The 22,025-nt window shown below is 20.0% G+C and overlaps 2 protein-coding genes across 2 annotated transcripts; one reads left to right on the top strand and one right to left on the bottom strand.

The window, feature by feature from the left end:
* Nucleotides 1-526: 526 nt before the first annotated feature.
* LOC128962404 (uncharacterized) lies at nucleotides 527-3,482 on the bottom strand. Its single transcript, XM_054308776.1, has 8 exons — nucleotides 3,325-3,482; nucleotides 3,147-3,195; nucleotides 2,872-3,084; nucleotides 2,599-2,769; nucleotides 2,425-2,525; nucleotides 2,135-2,360; nucleotides 1,958-2,072; nucleotides 527-1,880 (listed from the first exon to the last, which is right to left on the bottom strand). The coding sequence occupies exons 3-8, from the start codon at nucleotides 2,957-2,959 to the stop codon at nucleotides 527-529; spliced, it is 2,055 nt and encodes a 684-aa protein (XP_054164751.1). The 5' UTR covers nucleotides 2,960-3,084; nucleotides 3,147-3,195; nucleotides 3,325-3,482.
* A 9,881-nt stretch (nucleotides 3,483-13,363) lies between these two features.
* Nucleotides 13,364-21,588, top strand: LOC128962522 (allatostatin-A-like). Its single transcript, XM_054308898.1, has 4 exons — nucleotides 13,364-13,555; nucleotides 20,623-21,020; nucleotides 21,161-21,205; nucleotides 21,463-21,588. The coding sequence occupies exons 1-4, from the start codon at nucleotides 13,545-13,547 to the stop codon at nucleotides 21,573-21,575; spliced, it is 567 nt and encodes a 188-aa protein (XP_054164873.1). The 5' UTR covers nucleotides 13,364-13,544; the 3' UTR covers nucleotides 21,576-21,588.
* Nucleotides 21,589-22,025: the final 437 nt, after the last annotated feature.

Here is a 22,025-nt window from a genome sequence, read left to right as displayed (position 1 = left end):
AGATTAATATCTATATATATTATATATAAATTTGACAAAATTCTCATCAAATCTATTCTTAATTTCTAAAATAAATTTATAATCTACTAAATAATGAGCAAATTTTATGGATTTTAAAATTTTAATTTACTAACATTAAACACAAAATATTTTTTAAAATTTAATAACTAATATTTATATACAATATTAAGTATAATAAAATTACATTTACGTATAAATTTACTAAAATTATTGTTTTGTTTTACAATAAAAATCCTTTAGTAAAACAAATCATTCACATAAAGTATATATAAAGTAAAGTTAAAATGAGATTATAATTGTTACTAACGATAATAACTTATTAAATTCAAAATCATTTATAATATTCTAAACATATAAATAATAATTATAAATACAGTAATAATTAAGTAATCGTTCAATAAATAAATGAATATTACACTCAATGAACAAAAATGAATAGTTATATTAAATGTCTACTAAAATTAAGTTAAATTAATAAATTGTATGATTATATAATATATGGTTTTTAACAGATAATACAACAATCGTTTCGATCTGTTTTATGTCTTTTAATAGATACACTGTTAACAGATTTGATATCACTTTTATCATTAATGGAGGAATTGAAGGAATCGTTTTCATTAAATAATATATTATTACAAGACTTGGACTGAACTATAATTCTCATCGAAGGAGAACTCGAGTTATTAATGGATGAGTTGTTTGTACTAACGTTTTGTCCAAAATGACTAATCAAATGATCAGTTTGTTTGTCATGTTTGGTCTCATTTAATAAGATCATTGCCGTCCCTTTAGGGCCGCGACCCGAATGCGAGACATCGAAATCATTATCGTCTTCATCATTGTTTCGCAACAATTCAGGAGAACTCGACACTGAATGCAATGTCGATACAGTGGTCGTCACAATCGGGTTGTAAATCGATGGTTCGTTAGAAAAATTTGTGTTAACAGTTGATTCCATATTGATATCACCTATTTGTCCCAACTCTGAATTTAGCACTTCATCTTCATCTGTCTGGGATTCATCTGCTTGTGAACAGTCAGTGACCACTATATTTATCGTTGGAAGGACTGGTTTGTGTTCATTAAGACTAATTCTATCATTAATTGGTCCTTCAAAGCTGGACAAGTCTGAGCCTTCAGCAGCACAACTGCCCTCTTCACTAACTATCGAACATTTTCGTTGAAGAGGTAAAACCAGACCACTTCCGTCATCATTAGGTAAATCTAATTGATTTATTCCAGCGCTAAAACTAATTGGGTTATCATCTTCAGACTCTTCCTCTTGAAAAGGTTTAGTATTTTTGGAAATTTGTTGAATTAAATGCTTTCGTGGTTTTAGAGGAAGCAATCGTTTAGTCAAATGTCCCGAAGTGTTTTGATTCACTGAATTGTTGTTTTGATGTAATCCATGAAACTCTCGCATCGATTTGTCTTTTAAGAGTTGATACGTGGCTTTAATATAGTGTTCATGATTTACACCACTTTGAGTGTTCACTGAATCACAGCCACCATTGGTTTTATCCTTCAAACTATTGTTTGGTTGATCTTCTAATAAGACATTTTCCAACACTTTTTCAATATGTTCTTTAGAATTGCCAACACCTTTGGTCACCATTTGATCGATTACTCTGTTATGAACTGAATTTTTGACATTTTTTGGAACAATTGGCAGTTTTGATAAATATTTTATGTCATCAAAACTAAATTCATCACTATCATTAAGCCATGGATGAGTCACTATCTCTTCAATAGTCAATCTATTATCGGGATCTCTTTTGAGCAAAGATTTAATCAATTCAATAGCAGATTCACTTATATATGGCCGAACAGGAGTTGAAAAATTACAATCCAATATCCTTTAATTAAAAATATTATTATTTATTACCACATAATTTAAAAACTAATTTTAGATAAAATGAAATTCATGTCACACCTGCACAATGTTTCGCTGTCATTGATTTGCATGAATGGATTGCTTCCATACAAAAGTATATATAAAATACAACCCAAACCCCAAATGTCAACTTTTGGACCATTATATCTGTCACCTTATATAATAAAAATAAATATTCTATGAATAATTGTTTCATTTTAAAAATATTAATAAAACCTAAGAGTATTTCTGGAGCTGAATAAGCTAATGAACCGCAGGATGTCCTCAACATCTCTCCCTCTGCCCATTGATTAGAAAAACCAAAGTCTATGAGTTTAACCAAAGGATATTTGATTCGTGTATTGTTTTGTTCTAACGGCTGAGCGATAATTAGTATGTTCTCTGGCTTGAGATCCCGGTGCACGATCTGAAGGGAATGACAGTAAGAGATGGCACAACAGATCTAAACAAACAAACAATCAAATGATATAAATGTATATCAAATCAGACAATAATATATGCAAAACCTGTCGAAAAATATGTTTGGCCTCAACTTCTTTCAATCCATTTCCATGATTTCGGCGTTGAATGTGATCGTAAAGATCACATACATCTTGACCACAATATTCTGATCAAGTGATTATAGAAAGTGTAATAAATTGTAAAATCAAATAAATAATTAAAGCAAACATCACACTAACCCATAACCAGATATAGTTTGGTTCGGGTGTCGATAACCTGATATAGTTTGACCACATTTTGGTGTTCGTGTTCAGACAGTCGAGACCACAATCGGATTTCAATCCCCAACTGCTGAAGACCTTCCTTATTGAGCTTTACTTTGTCTATGATCTTAATGGCCACCGATTCGCCTGAAAATCATTTGTCATCCTTTGTTAATATTATTCATTTAAAGCATTGTTATGACAATCACTATAAACATCTGATTTGTCATAAATCAAGACAATCATTACCTGTGAGACAATGTTTGGCCAGTTTTACGACCGCGAAGTGTCCCTTTCCCAGAGTCTGTGGCGTTATATCGTAAAGACCCGCAGCCATCAACTAATACACTGTTTACTATCACCACCAATAAGTTCACCAATGATTTACAACTCTTGTGATTTTTTAATCACTGTATTGTCACTAATTGGTCACCAATTATATTGTCAATCATTTGATTACATCTGTAAGCAAAACAAACATTACTTCAAATATAATTAAAAAAATGTCATTTAAAGACTCAAACCATTTGAATCCAAATAAATATATTTCAAATGTTTGACATAAAACACAAACTAAACAATAAATAAAATCAATTAATTATTATTTCATTTAATCATATAATTCATATAAAATTAATTTTCAATCAAAAACTTTGTTAGATTTGAGTCCTAATTATATTAATGTGTTTATCGTTTGCTTACATTATATTTGATAACACGTGTTGACAGTCGTATACATTGACCAAACAATTGATGACATAATCACTGATCACAACAATAAACGCATAAATCGGTAGAAAACTCGGTATAAATCACATAACAATTACAATAGTATTCAAAGTGAAGCCATATTTATGTTAATCTCTATATAATATACTTTATATAATAATATCATATGTTTTGAATGCATTGCTTTTGCGCAATAAGTTTGTCATTGATTTACATTTTACTCTAAATTTACTGTCAATTGTCGTCTCTATTGAGTTCTCATTGATTTTAATGGCATTAACTATATATTCATTGAATGAATGTCTTTATCGATTAGCTTTTAATTAATCAATTTTATCGACTTTTATATTATGTAATATTATTTATAATTTTTTATTATGCATACTATACTATACTATAACTGAACAATAGTATTATTTATACATTTACAATGAAATGATAAATAAAGGCATTTTTGAATTTATCATAATTTATAAAATAATATATTGTATATAAATTTACGATATTATAATTATTAATATATACAGTATTTTAAATTTAATTATATAATTTAAGCAATTAAAAATGTTTAACTAGCATTGCCAGACGGCATCTCCTGAACGGAATTTTTAATTTAAGTGAAATATAATAAACTGATATTAAGAATATTGATAAATCAACTAACTATTGATTTTAATTAACATTTAAAATTATTAACAAATAACATTAGAAATTTGATATATTAGATTGCCTTGGTTATTTTCTAAATTTTGTTTATCATTTTGTGTATAATCTCTTGAAAAGTGAAACATATATTCCAAAAACATTTTTAATCTAATCAATCATTTTCTATTCAAATCTAAAATCAAATATGAAATTAAAAAAAGAGACGAAACACACAAAAGACAATCAATTTTCATACAAATCTTTTCTAAAATTAATTATTTAATAGTATATTAAAGATATAATAAAAATTAATAGATATAGCAATTAATTAATTTAGATGTTAAGCCTAGAATTGCCAAATAAACTTCTGGACGGAATTTTAAATTTATTTAAATTTTATTTTTTGTCATTTTTTTGTTATAAATTCGTTGTTTTTTATTTGCAATGAGTAATGTGGACCCCATGGGGGCAGAGAGATAAAGCTGGATCAATACAAAATGAATTTATATTTGTAATTTGTAATTTATATATACTATATGTATAGTCATACTGTATATTTATATTATAAAATTCTAGATAATTATTTATTAATAATGACTTCAATAGCATCTCTATATATTTTTTGGTTATTTTGTCCTTTAATATGATATTAAAATTTTGACAATTAATAGATATGATGTTGTATTCAAAGACCTATTTTCTATACAAATTCAATAAAATTTGTAATATTGTTAAAAGACAGACAAACATAAACACATAATAAATTCAGATAAGGAATTCTTTTAAAATGTTTAAAAAAACAAAGTATAAACTAAAAACACTGATATTAGTATTAGCAAATTAATTTACCTTGTTGCTTTTAATTTATTCATGATATTATATATATTATAGTTAGGGTTAGATTGAGATTCCGAGGGAGGGAAGTTCCCAAACAAATTCCCTCCAAATTTCCCGGAAAATATGGAAAATATATTATATTCCCTCCATTGATCGTTAGAAAGGGAAAATATAATTTGTCATACATTAAAAAGTACCTAATCTATGTGTTTCATTGGGATCAGTATGTTAGTCAATCAAAATATGATTCAAATATTATTAAACATTTAGTAAAAACATTAAATACATTTTGTAGACATTTACTATACAAACGTGTTTCTAATTAAACATTATGTAATGTGAGTTAGTGTATGATAGGTGGTACCACAAGGAAATGTCTTCCCAGGGAATTCCCTGGGAACAGGGAATATAAGGAACTTATGGAAAATAAGACGAGGGAGGGAATCTGATCTAACCCTAATTATAGTAAATAAAAGTTTCAAAGAATACTACAAAGTTTAACAAACTTTAATATTTTTATTTAATAATTTTTGAATTCAAATATTATTTTACTTTACAAAACTGTCAGTTTTAACTAAACTCCAAAAAGAGTGGCTAAAGTTATGTAATACATAATATGTATGTATTTATATTTATATATAATTTTGCTTATGTTTTTCAGAGTTTTTAAATTTTAATATATTCATCATATATATATATATATATATATTATATTTAATAATATATTTAATATATATTCATCAAATATTTGATGAAAAATTAAAATAGGAATGTCATTGAAATCAGTGTTAATTCTCTTAAAGAATACAAGAAAAATATTATGAAATATAATATTAAAATAATTGTATTTAAATATAGACAACACTTTGTCTCACAATGTATTCGTCTAATATAAATGTCAATCAAAAGTATATTTATTTAATAATTATTATAAAATAGTAGTTAACATGAATTTTACTCTTCCGGTTCTATAATTTAATGACTTTTATACTATTGTATGATTATTATAGAAATGTTTTTATAATAATACTTAATAAAATATAATACATAAAATAATTTTTATTAATCATAAAATTTGTGGAATATATTAATACAATTTATTAAATACAAATTTTTAAAAACTTAAAATGAAAAATAATATAAAATGAATTCTGCATTTTTAAGTTATTAAGTTTTAAAAATAAAATTCTTATTTTTTATGTTAAATTAAATAGACAAATATGTTATTGTATTAAATTGTATTGATATGTATGGTTTTGTGGTGAAAAAAGCGCCTAAAACTTATTTAAACCACACATAATATGACATAAAAATTTGAATTTGTTAACAAATTATTATAATGATTTTATAATTAAAAAATAAATTAAGTATGCTAAATAAGTTTATTTTTTTACAGTTTTCTAAATATAATTGTTTAATTAATTTATCTAACTTTAATTTTGAAATCAATATAGTATATTGAAATGAAAATAAAATTTTAATCAATAATAAGATATATATTGAATATAACTTAATATTAATTATATTAAATATTAATATATAGATTCTTATAAAATAAAAATAAAATAACACATTTCTATATTAATATAATAGTCTAATTGATGACCTATTTTTACTATTGTTACAAATAAACTACAAATTACTTTACTATTGAATGTTTTTAATACAATAGTAATGAATAAATCTAAAAAAGAGTAAATGTTGTGAACCCCCACTCAATCTTTCGTTTTTGTCATATAATATCAAAACATGAAATATATTATATGATATAAGACTTCATCAAAATGTTAATTGTTTTATATTTTATTCATCAATTTATTTGTGAAAATATTATTTTTTAGGCTTTTCATTGTTAGCTCAGTGAATAATAACAACAATATACCTAATATATGTCACTTATATGGCTAATAAAGTTTTGTTATTTTTGGCACTTAAACTAAATTTAAGAAAATGATTTATTATAGTCTAATAAATCATTAAGTTATATAGCTTATTATATAGTTTAATATTAAGTAATTAAAAATTTATGATAATATTTGCTAATTTTATAAATATATATATATATTAATTTTTAAGACACATAAAACTCGAACATTATATGTAATTATTTAAATATAAATGTGTTTACTTTTTTAAATATATTAGAAAAATTGTCATAAATATAATAGTAAAAAATTGGCTAATTATGTAATGAAATTTTTAATTAGTATCAATAAATATTCAAAAAGCACTATTCCGGTATTATCTCTAATATAATATACTAATGTTTATTTAAACTTTTATTATTAATTGAATATCCTCAATATCTAAATTTTATTAATATTATTGTTAAATATTAAATAAATATTTAATATTGTGACAATACAGACAAAGCAATTGTGACAAATTGACACATTCAATAAGTTATATAATCTTTTAATTAATAAATTTCAACTAGTTCACTTATCAACCTATGAGTCAATTTATTATAATTACTTTGCCTGCAACATTTACATTAATTTTAAAAAATAATTAAATTATTAAAAATTATTGAAAATAATTGTTTTTATCAATTTTTCATAATTTCAAATATTTAATTTCTGGTTGATTTTAAATATATTATTTATTTTAATTAAACTATAAATATTAAATCAGAATTATTGAAAAACACACTAAAATATTTTATAGTTATCTTTACAATAAATATTTTTGGATAAGCTATAAAATTAGATTAATTAAAAATAATTTTAATTATTTTATCAATAAATATTAGTGTGCTTTTAGTATAGAGTCGGTCAAAGATATTATAGAAACAGATATGATGTCAATTCGTCACATAATAAACATTATTATAGTACATAAATATATAATTAAATCAATTATATCATATTAATATAATTTATATTACATGACATTATGATTCATAATTCATAATAATACTGTATATACAATATACTGTAGTTTGTAACATGCAATTAGAAATGGGCAAATAGAATTTTCTAATAAATTTGCCTGAGATAATTTCTAGTAAATTTCTCAATAATAAATTTCTTTATGAATTTTACATTATTAATATACTATGGGATCCTTATATCTGTAGCTATAAATATTATAATACTATATAAGTGCTATACCAGTACTATACACTACTCTACTATACAAATGAGATTCATATACATATCAATATAAAAAATAGTTATAATTTTTGTAAAGATTTTATTCATCATTGAATTAATATGGGGATCCCATAGACAGAAATTTCTTTTAGAAACTTTCTAGAAATTTTTCAGTTATTTTTTAGAAATTTCTCTTTTTTCCCAACACTACATGTAATGTAACATAAATTTGCAGCATTGATGAGGAAAAATAAAACATTAACAAAAATGTTTAAATTGTTTAATATTTTTAATGAATTTGAAATAATCTCATTTAATTTGATGATAAATTGATAATTATTTTACAAAAAGTAACAAAAAATATTTTTTTCTTAAAATACTTTGCATTCAATGTTAGATCCGTTAGATAACAAATTTTATCGACTATTTATTTTCGATTGTTATCCAACCAAATAATAATCTGATTGATAAATGTTTGTATTATAAAACAGTTGAGCCATCATTTTGTATCCAAATTTCTTAAAATTTTAGTGAATGTTTAAAAAATTATAATTCTAAAAAACACTAATCTATAATAGTATTTAATATTGTTTTTATTGATACTACTTTATATTTTATTTATTTTATGTATGTATGTATTACTACCAAATATATGACAGGAATCAAAAACATTTGTCTTAAAATATGAGATGTTTGGAGAGTGTTTTGAAAGAGGTTTTGAATTAATAATGCAAACATTTATTACATTTTGTTTACGGAAATTAATTTGATTTGTTTAGTTTAATATTTGTAAATTATCATTAATAACTTTAATTAAAAACAATTGATAAAATCAGTTAATTATTTTTTTAATATTCCAGTATTTATACAATATATTTAAATTAATTTTTTATTATTACTCTAAAATAACAATTACAAGAATTTTATATTATCCAAATAATAATTCTTAAAACCATATTTACAAAATATTTTATGTTTTAACTTAAAATAAATCTTTCTTTATTTTTGCTAGAAATGTTTATTTTAATAATCATTAAAAAATTCAGCTTAAATAATTATATAATGTAGATTTGCAAAAAATAATATATAAATAATAAATTTGTGTAAAAATAATTATAAAATATTTTTTCAGACTATTTTGTGCAAACATTAATTTTATAAAACTTATGAAATTCATTATGAAATAAAACAAAGATATGACATTACATTTCTAAATAATTTAAAAATATAAGAATAACATAATTATACAAATTATATGCATTTACACTACATTTTAGCTCATTTATCCCCAAAAGCATATAATGGATTAAAATAATGTTTACTACAACTTGTTATTAAATTAGTGAATGCAATCAATCACTTTTTATGAATTTTATTACAAGCAAATGCATACTTCACTCATTTGTTTAATTATATTTATATTTTACAACAAAAATAATACAGTAATTGATTAAAGCATATATTTAAAGTCGCATTCAATTTTAATTAACTTATAATTTATTTAACGTACTTAATAATAATAATTATTATTATGTAATATTTTTAATATACTTGTATTGAGAATTTATAGTTTTATATAATAAAATAATGTTAACTATAAAAATAATAATTAACTTATTATTTCTATATTTTAATTCTCATTCAATTATAAAATCAGTTAATATTTTTGTTTTATTTTATTATATTATATTTTGTTAAATAAAAACAAAAATTAAAAAATTATGACATCTACTTTATTTTATAATAATTTTAATGTAAAATATTTCACATAATCATAAAATTAAAATAAGTAGATTAAATAAAAAATTAATTGAAATGAAAAAACAACTGGAAATATCAATTAATAAATTATTAAAAATACATTAATTTTTTCTAACAGTTAATTCTTAATATTCTTAATTTTTAAACATTAAAAATCTTTTCATTAAAAACTAAATTTGTTTTATTGTTTATAAAAATAACTAAAAATATTATTTTATAAATTTAATTTTAACAAATATATACTGTAATTTTTAGTTTATAATTCATAAAATAGTTTTAATAAATATTTAAGACTAAAATAATTCTTCGCTATTTAGTTTTATTTCAGTGTAAAATTAAATGATCATTTTATTAAAAACATCAATTTTATAAATAATAACATAATTCTGATACTAATATAATATGATTTAAATTATTGGTGCATAAAATATAATAATGTTTAATAAGATAAGATTTGTGAAATAGTCTTAAAAATAGAAGTTTTAAAAAATAAATACATTTTTATATCATTACAAAATCTCAATGTTATAATATAAATGTAAATCTTTCTGTGAATAAGCATAGATATGACGAATATATGATCTAAAATTTAGTAGTAATAATAATTTAATATTGATGTGTTAATTATTTTTATTTTAATACAATACAAGGCTTACAAAAACTTACTTTACTTAAATAATTTTAGTTTAAACAACTAGTTTGAATTGCTAATAGTAGTTTAAGACTAATTTTTAAAAAATATAAATTAGATTTAAATAAACTAGTTTTAAAATTATTAATAATAATCAAGGTCAATTAAGTTTGGTTAATGTTTGTTTTAGAATTTGGTGATTTTGAGTGAAACCAATAATACATTATTTACTGTAAAAATTTTATTGTATACTATACTCACTTGAATATTATTTTTAATAAATGTCACTACAAATAGCAACTCTTATATATAATAAAAATATTTAGAGATAACTTTTGAAATCAATTAATTGATTACTTTTGAACAAAAATAAAAATATTTTATAAGTTTGTATGTTTAGAAACAATAACACTACTAAAGTGCTTTTGTAATACCAATTTGTACTTTTAATGATAAAATATAATTGAACAAATTTATAAAAAATATTTAGTTTAGTTTATATCAATAATATCCTATACTTTATTTGAACAATTTCTATATACTGTATATAAATTATAACAACAATGTATTAAATCAAATAATTCATTACTTGTATAGCAGTTATTTCTTAAGTATATTATCCCAAAATAACTGTAAATTCTAATTCTTATGATCTTTAATCGTAAAACAAGTCTATACCGTATTATTTAGTAAATAAATGTCTAACAATAATAATGTAATGTAAGTTCAGATTTATCCACCTGTCCTTATTTTTAATATTATATTAATCCATTAATATGCTTTTAGGAATAAATAAAGTAAATATAATAGAAATACATACAATTTGTATAATTATGTCAGTCTTATATATTTTTAAAACTTACTGTATATTGTTATTATTTTATTTAATAATATATTACATATATAAAAGTTAATGTTTGTTCAAATAAATTGAAAAGACATTCATTATGTTATACAAGCATTCATTCTATATTTTTTACATATTATGTTATTTTGCAAATATATATATATAATAAATGCAATATAAAAATATTCAATTTAAAGGACATTCTAAATGTTTTTTTAAAATAAGCTTTTATTGCAAAAAATATTTGGTTTATATTAAGTCAAACCATAAGTACATCATAACAAAAAATTATATCTGTTTTCACGTCATTAATCTAGATATGAGATTAAATTGTCGTTTTAATGCCGTATTTAAATCCATAACTTTATATACAATATTTTATAGAAAATATTCAATTATTATGAGATTGATCTAAATCTTTACATATTTTGTCTATATTAATATTTTTGGTTAAAATTTAATGAAAATATAATATAACCTTATAATTAAATTAATATTAATTTTAGTAATAGAATTGTCAATTATAAATTAAACTATTAATATTTTTAGATAACAATTCAGATTACTTAAATAATACTTAATTTTTTAAATTATATATTTATAATATTATATAATTTTTTCTATATTTTTGTTTGAAGAATATGTAAACTAAAAATTATGATATATGTTATAATTTAATTTATTTGCACATTTGATTTGTAATGGATGATTTGATTAATTTGTATAAAAATAAAATTATGAGTAAGAATAATATTTTTTATTTAAATATTTCATTTATGTATAGACTCTATACTATAGAGTATACACAGTAGTTATTTATTAGAATATCATAAATTTTAAATAAATTAAAAATTTAAACAGAAAGTAAGCAATTATGTAACAATACGTTATGATTTATCATTTAATAAACTATAATTATCAAGTTTTTGTTATATTGATAAAAACAAAAATTAATTGATTTTAGATATGATGTAAGAGTTTTAATGCTAATAGAAATATTAGGGAAAAAAACGTTTTAAATTGTGAGATAAAAGTCGTCAAAATCTTATATTTAACACTTAATTCGTCTAAAACATTAAAATTATTTGAAAATTTTCCGATCGACTTAAGGCTTATATTTTTCAGGATATTTTTTACAGAAATTTACACTCATTTATTAGTTTTTTAGCTGTTAGGTAGATTGCACTGCTATTTAATTTGTAAAAATTCAATTATTAATTATAAAATTAAATTAATTATATATAACTCGAAATAATAAATTTGTGCTATCTTAATAACATAATATAATTAAATTTTATTATATATTTTGTTATAAAAATTAATTATTATTTTTACAAAATTAGCTAATAGTATTATAAATTTTTAATTAAATTTGTTATTCTATCATAAATTGTTATCATTGCCTTAGTTTAAAATAATTTATATTTATATATATATTATAATTTATAAGTACTAAAACATAAAAACTTGATTTGAAATACAAGTACTGTAATATACACTTTTAAGTGGCTTATTATAGTTGTAATAGTTATTGAGTTCACTAATAAAAAGCCTAAAAAACGAGTTCTTCACAAATAAATTGAATGAATAGTCACTCAAACATTGAATACTTTCAAAGAAACCTTATGTTATATAATATATATGATTGACATTAAATTTGAAGATATACTTCACAATAACAAACTACTGATGGAGTGGAGGGTTAAAAACAACTGTTTTTAGTGTAAATTTTACTGAAACCACAATAATAGTTGGATTAAATTGACTAAAGCTACAAATCTTATTTATTTTATTATTAGATTTTTTTTTATATATAATTACAAAATAAATTGTTAAAATAAATTGTCAAAAATAAATTATATATATTATAATATGATAATTATAACATTGTTGAATAAAATAAATATATTTATAAAATATTCATATTTTTGTTTTTATGAGTTAATAAATCAAAATATTTCAAACATATTGAACACAAAGGTATTTAAGCTTAAAATATCGGTAAATAAGTTATAGAATGTTATGAATGGATAGATTGGATGCAAAGGAATCGGTAGGTATTATAGCATTTGATGACATGTATGGCAATGGATTGGATGGAGAGTCAGTCTGCGTCAAAGTAGGCCGTCCACCACAACCACCACAACCACCACTACCATCATATCTTGTGCTCTAAGCTCCCACTTCTTCATATATACAAGTCGTCCCATTGAATCAAATTTTGTCTTAACTCAACTTTGAAGAAGAAGAAGACAGAAGTGGACATAAAACCAATTTTGTGTTTCACTTATCGACTTTGAATTTCCATTTATTTATTATTACAATACATTTGAAACATTTCTTATTTGGCTATTTATATAATATATTTATTGGTAAAATGTCATTCAGGTATGTAAAGTTTATGTTATTTATAATATCTTAATTATATATATATTGAAATTTTTACTTTTTGTATGTTTTTTCATATTTAATACAAAATTGTAACAACATTTTTAAATATCAATATTATTAACAAGTCTTTAAGCACTAATTTTGATTACATATTAATTTTTTTAATCAGAAAATTATTTATATAACCCTTAATATATATTTTTATCTAATATATAAATATTTAAATTTATAAAATTATTTATTTAAAAATAGTAAGCTTTTTAATACATTAAAACATATAATTTGTAAGTTTATATTTGATAAATTGATATATTTAAGATTAGATGTTTTATAACCGCAACAATATTTGCAATAATTGCCTGCAATACTGCAATGTTATACATTAGCAGTCGTTAACTGTGAACATCAAATAAATGATGAAAAGCTTTTGGAAAAAATCATTTACTAATAATTATATAATAGTTTACCATAAGATGATAGACCAGAATCACTATTATTTAATTGTCATTACTGTGAATGTAATAACCAAAAGAGTGACATTAATTGTTACTTTTATTTGTGCAATGATTAGTGCCCTTCAAGATTAGTGCCAATTCACTGGTTTATATCAATTTGTCAATTCTATGAGTGTCCCACTTATAAAGTAATATATTTAAAATTAGCAAATATTATTGCTTTATTGTAACCATATTTTTTCTAATTATTATGTATTAGGTATTTGTATAAATTTATTTTTAGTTTTATTGTTACTATAAAGTATTTTTTCGTGCAAATATCTCTTAAAAAATACGTCAAGATTATAAAAACTTTTTTTTAATCTAAACTATTATTGATATTTTCCACATGTGTAAAAGTTAATAAAAAGTTAATATCTAAATTAAATAATAAAATTGTAGATAATTAAGTTGATTATCAAAAGATAAACTCATGACACTTAAAGTTATACTTCATTTAATTATTTAAAATTATACTCAAAATGTTGTAAATAAAAGCAATTGAAATTGTATTTTAATTGCCATTTTTGGCTATTTTTTTAAATTTTTAACAAATCACTAATTGGGTTAAAATAAATGTCAGGTAAGTAATGTCATAATGATGTGGGTAAGTGTGTTCAACCAATTTATTGATGTAATAATATTGTTGAAAGCGTACAATACTTCAGTCATACAATATATTTGTCAAAATTACAAATCAAACCATTACTCCTTTGATGTGGGTTTGTGTCGACTATTTTTTTGTTGTTTTAAAAATATATTGTATTTTTTATTTTAACATTTGTCTTAATCGGTTCAATTAATTCAATAATAATACATTTTTTTCAATTCAAGTAAATCTGAAGTTTGATGTCATTTTGCTTCAATTCATTTTTCAATTTTCTTATTAAGACTTTTAATATAACAATGATTTTTGGCTTTAAGTGTTTTATTATTATAAAATAAGATTACAAACCGATTATTATTATTTTTGTTAAAACTTTGATAGAAACATTTTTCTTTATTGTTTATGAACTTTAAATTAAATTATATCATAATATTTGTAACATATTAGGGAATGTATAATATTGAACAATATAAAATTTTCCTAAAGTAATTTTTTCTATTGGAGTATTTACATTATTGGTTCAATACTTGGTTATTGATTGAAGTAATTTAATTATAAAAAAATTTATTTTAAAGTTTATATAATGTAATAAAAATTAGAAAATAAATTTCTATTAATTAATTGAATTAATTTAAATCAGTTTATTTAAATAGTTCGATATCTCCTTAAAAGTGTTTTTAATATAAACTATAAATTTAAGATTATATAACATATATAATGTAGATTATTAATCATATTTATTTATCTATTATTTTGAAATTTAAATATTTTTTTATTAAATATTAACAATTAATATTTCTATAATATAATTTACTTATAATATTGCTTTCAACTAAAACTACAAAATGTCTCAAAATTTGTTAACATTAAAGATAAATCTTTAAATTTATAAAAGATTTATAATCTTTAAGAGTTCAAAAAACTTAAATTTAGTGATAAATTCAAGTTTTTACTAACTATTTTTATAATTGACTTTCAATTAAATATTTTCTAATCAATTATTATTATTTGAGTATATTTTAGTATTGTATATTAATGAGCTCATGCCTAATGTGATAATTGTGGAAAAATGAGTTATAATAAATTTTCATTATATGAATTTTATTTATAAAAATCTAGTGAACTATAGTTTTGTTAAATTTTAAAATAATTCATTTTATCACAATTGCATTAGCCCTGTATTTATGATATACGATATTTGATGTACAGTACTATATAATAGTATTATTATTGAATATGCATTGAATTGATATATAAAATATATTAAAATAGAAGTTCTAATATTTCATTTGATAAACAATCAAATTTTATTACTTAAATTATTTTTTTATAGTTATAATATAATTGATTTATAAACTCGTAAAATATAAATATAAGTAATGAGTAATATAATAGTTTCGTTCAAAATAACTAATTGAAAGCATTAGTAAATCTATGACACATTATATTAAGCTTTCTTTTTAATTATGAAATTTATTATTTAAAAATTTAAAATATGAAAATTGATAAATATATACAGATATAACATTTATACATTATTAAGTGTAATTTATTAATATAATACATTATTAATGTTTATATCATATATTTTATAATATAATCGTTTATTAAATTTTTATATATAAATAAATAAATATTAATATTAAAAATTCTATGTTTTAATTAAATTTTAACAATTAATTTAATAAATTAATAGTCTCCTGTGGATTACTAAATTAATATTAAAGTAAATTAAAGTCTTAAATAATATACAATCTAACAAATTATTTTAATTTTACTCTACTTTTACCATTTACTATATTTTGCTGTTAGCAATAATTTCTTAAAGTTACAATAATAAGTATATTAATGTATTAAATTTTCTCTCAAATAATATCAAAATTGTATAATAATAATAATAATGTAGAATTAATATTAAGACTAGAAGAATATATTATATTAAAATATAAATATTAATTTTTATTAAATATTTATGTATACTATTGTCAATACATTATCAATTATAATCTTATGATTTCAATAAAGTAAATATAATTTAATTTATGAATATAAAACATTAAAATATTTATAATTTTGTATGATATAAAATATCTCTTAATGTACAGTAAGTTTGATTATTTTCATAAAAGTAACATAATTAAAATTAAATTTGAATGAACACATTTTAAAATGATCTAAAAATATTATTTTAGAAAGTCATGTATTGTCGATATTTTACATTTTGCATTTTATGCGTCAATTATTTATACATATTTGTATATAACTTACTGTTTAATGTATAACACTCTTAATATGTAATAAACTTTAATTAACATTATTTATACTAATTTTTATCATACAAATCTATGATTTGGAAAACGCCATTTAAAAGTTTAAATTTATTAATTTTAATTAAAATAAATGTTATTTTTGTTATAATACAAAATAAACACAAAACAAAACAAAGACAGATTTTTATTACAATTCTTTATATTTTAATTATATGGATAAATAAATTTGTGATTTATAAAATAAGATTTAATACAACCAGTTTCAGAATATATTTATATTGTTAATTTAAAAATATAACATCAATAAAATGTATAATATTAATTAACTTTAATAAAATTTTTAATATATATTTTTTATGTTACACTTACTGAATTAGATTTAATGTGTTAAATATTAATTATAAAAAGTATTAATATAACATGTAGTTTTACTTTAATTTTCGTTATTTTAAAAATTATAAACAATGCATAAATTATACTTCATATTATATTTTTATTGTTTTATTACATATTTTATCAGTTTTTGTCAATTAATCTTTATAAGTTTAAATATTAACAAATTATAATATCTAAAAAATTGTGTGGTTTTATAAATTATAAAGTAATGTGTATATCAACAATAAAGTGTAGTCTTTACTTATATACAATTATTTTTATAAGAGTAAAGTTATTAATTTAAGGGTATTAAGCAAAAGAGTTGACAAAATAACAAATTATTATTGTTGTTATCATTATCTACTTAACTCTAGTGTTTGATAATTGCAAAAAATCTTGAGTTTTAAGATGAGGTGATAAGTGGAGGACATTAGATAAGTTATCCTGACTTTTGTGAATTAAAGAAATATTTTTTTAAATATTATTAATAGACGGATAAGACAAGTCATCGACTACTTGTCGCAAATAAAACAATAAACAATTTTTTCTGGACTTTAATGTCATTCACTAATAAAGCAATAATAAATAAATCTGTCTCATATAGGGTTAGATAGAAATAGAAATAAATACATTACACTATATAACATATACAAAGATATATAAATTATTTTTGTTTATTTTGTTTTTTTGTGACATAAATATTGCAATAAATATCAACGGCTTTTGTTGATCCCATTTCGACAGACATCGAGATTCAGATAAACTGTAAAAATCTATTCAATATTTCTTATTTAATAGAAATTAATTTCAACAACAAATTGTCATTATTGTTAAATAAAATATTTAATATTATATATCTAAATGTTTTCACACAGTTTCAGAAATCTAAATATTTTTTATGTCAATCATTCTGTATTATATCAATAAATTGTTATAAATTGATTTTTATTTACATTGAATTTATAGTTTACAATTTTAATTGTATGATTTATTTTATGCTTTATAAAAATACATTTATATAACAAAAATTATTCAATCATTTCCCACAATAATGCAATTTGTATTTCTAAATAAAAAATACATTTTCTGTAAATTACTACCAATTGAGAAAATATTAAGAAAACTTATGACTACTGTATATCTTTCAAATTTGATTTTACCATTGATATAATATAATATAATTTTTTAAATCTACAAATCATTGATTAATAATAGTAAATAAATTACATTAATGATTTATAAAGTTACTTAATTTTTAAAATAAACTAATCAAGGTGTCTTTCTTAATCAATTTGTGAATCCGGCACTTTATTTAATTTAATTTAATTTTTGTCATTCCTATCTATTATGATTTTAACAAAATATAAACTTTTTCTAGTGTAAAATTTAATATTTATTAATAATATAAATAATTATAAGTTTTAATTTTTGTAATTATCAACTATTATAACAAATTAGCGTATTATAAAAAATTTTTATAATAAACAATATACTGTGTATATTATATAATACTTTAAATTAAATTTCTGCGTTTTGCTAAATTGTTTATTTATATCTTGAAAATATTTTAATTAGTAAACACTTAATTCATTTAAAAAATAAATAAGTAAATTTTATATTTTAGTTTATGAACTCATAATATTTATAAAAATTATTTTAATATTAGTTTTGATAAATACTTTTAAGAGGTTAGTCAAATACTTGTAGTTAATATAAAATTATATACATAATACATTTAACGTAAAAAGATTTATATAATTAAAAGTTTTGCATATTTTATGATTATATTTTTAAAATTTTAGGTTATATTGCAATATCAAAATAAAATAATGTATTAAATAAAATGTTATTATCGAAAAATTTTAACAAAATAGTATTTTTTGTTTCAAATAAATTGTTATATAACTGATAGGATTTAAAATGAGTTATCGATTTTATAATAGTAAAAATAAACTAACCTCAAATAAAAAGTATAAAATTACAATTAAATATGGTGTTTAAATTAACTGAAACATATTCAAAACATTTAACTAAATTAATAAATTAATAAATTAGAAAATTACATTATATTGTTTTTTTTTGAAATTATGAATTAAAAAAATAATTACAACTTTTAAATGTAAATCATTGAATGTTTTTACAATAATATTGTGTAAAAAGATCTTTATTAGAAAATAATAATAAATGTTATTAAAGTATATTTTAATATTGAGAATACATATCAAAAAATATGTTCAAAAAGTTCAACTTAGTATAACATTTTAAAATATATTTTCAAACACTGTTTAATAAATTCTATATTTTAATTCCTCCAAAACAATACAATAGTATTAATCGACTTAATATTTACAAACATTTGACGACTATATTATACAAATATATGTTAAAATTATTTTTATATTATATTTTTATTTTAATATTCATAAAAATCATATTAATTTATGCAAACAATGGCACTGATTATGTCATTTCAATAACCATTCGCCATATAATTCATTATAAGACCGAATAAATTAATTCATTATTTTTAGACAATTTCTCATTCATTGGTTTCATAATTAAAATAGCTTTAAGAAATTATTTGTTTATGGATTATGACATTTGTTTAGTTATTTATTGTATTTCTATTTTATTATACAATTTTGAATATCATATATTTAATTATTTATTAGCTTAAATTGTTGCTATAATTATTTAATTAAAATAAATTTTTAAATTTAATAATAATAATAATTTTTAAATATAATTAGTTAATAAAATCTTACAAAAAAATGATTAAAAGCTCAAAAATCACTTTTTATTTATATATCTGTTTTCTCTATATATTCACATTTTAATATTTCTGTGAAAATATAATAATAATTAATAATTTATATTATTGTTATTGTTATATAAATCTATATAAATATTATTTTGTTACTTATTTTGTTATTATTTTATTTATTATACTCTATTATTTTATTGAACTACCATAATATGAATATTTGGTTTCTATAAAAAACAAAGTAAAGAAAACCCTTTTATTTCAATATTCAATAGTTATTATTGTTTATATTTAATTTTAAAATATTTTGTAAACAACATTTACTTATATTTTTAATAAATTTTAATGTCATTTAACTTTGTTTTAATTACAGTCAATTTTATATGAATATGCTTGTTTATAGTTTTAAAATTATAATAATACTTATCTTTAAATTAAAAATAAACATAAATAGCAATAATATTTAAGCAAATGTTTGTAAAATTGCTGAATAAGTGCACAAAATTTTAAATAATAGTTTGAATAACTTTTGACACGATTTTTCTATTTAACAGATTTACAGTTAACGGCAATCACTTTTCAGTACTAAATATAATGAAGTGTTCATTAAATTGTGTAATAGTGTCGTATCTATTGTGTAATTTACTATTTCTGGCAGTAATGGCAATGCCAGAGATATCTCCCGGTGCTGTAGGTTTGAGCCATAAATTAAATGCTGATTCAAAAGGTTCAATCATGTCTTTGGAGAAGAGAGCGAAACCGCGTCAATACAACTTCGGTATCGGAAAAAAGTCAGACTTTAACGATGAAATTGGTTTACTTGACGACCATTTAGACGATTCAGAAGAAACCTATGGTTCAGATGTCGATAAAAGAGGTGCCGAACAAAACAGATTTGCTTTTGGTTTAGGAAAACGAGCAAAAAGTGATCAAAGATTTCAATTTGGATTAGGTTTGACTTTATTTATATTCATATATATAATACATGTATAATGATTTGTTTCGCATTTGTTTTATTATTTACTAAAAAATATTAATTTTGTTAATATATATTTAATTTTTTAGTTAATAAATAATTTTTTATATTTATAGGTAAAAGAGCCAATCAAAAGGACAATAGATATGCATTTGGATTGGGTATATGAGCTTATATTTAATACTGTATAATATTGTTTCATATAGTGTTTTATGAATATATTATATACAAATTAAAATGTTTATAAAAATAAACTAAAGTATAAAAAAAAGTTTACTACAATTTAACACTAAATGTCAAGTAAGAGAGCAATCAAACACTATATGAGACTATTGAGTATTTTCCAATGATTTATAATGAATTGTATGATTAAATTGTTTCATTGATTCATTGATTGACTGATTTATTGGATGATTAGGTAAGCGCCAGGATTTCGATGAATATATCAAAAGGAGGTATTCTTTCGGATTAGGAAAACGAAATCCATTGCAACATTCACTACAAAACTACTACATAAGTGACACGCGATAAACAAAAATACATTACATTTTCATTGTTTAACAAAATCTATAGTAACTGTTAATCTTTAGTATCTTTAGTGTCCAAACTATTTATTTGTTTATCTTATTATTAAATGTATCTTAAATTATAGTAGATTTTGATTTTCATGCAATTTATTTATTTTATTTGTGTTTATAAATATCATATAGTACACTATGATATATATATCTATATAGTTCTAGTCTGTTAAACTATATCTGCCGACAAATAAGTTATGGAAATTGTATAAAAATGAAAAATAAAATTTAACATAATATTATATTAAGCATTTTTTTGGATAAATTATTATTATTATATATAATATAAAGTTATGAAACTTTTAAAAATTGTTACATTTATCAATAAATATTATATAATCTTTTAAAATTCATCTGAATGTATGCGATAAGCAAATTGTAAGTTTCAACAACTTTCTCGTAT

Source organism: Oppia nitens, unplaced genomic scaffold (assembly GCF_028296485.1).
Source record: "Oppia nitens isolate AA-2021 unplaced genomic scaffold, nextdenovo-longstitch-racon4-pilon3 scaffold6_pilon_pilon_pilon, whole genome shotgun sequence".
NCBI classification, from domain to species: Eukaryota; Metazoa; Arthropoda; class Arachnida; order Sarcoptiformes; family Oppiidae; genus Oppia; species Oppia nitens.
The sequence above is the reverse complement of the archived record's forward strand: the minus strand, read 5'-3'. Positions and strand labels throughout refer to the sequence as shown.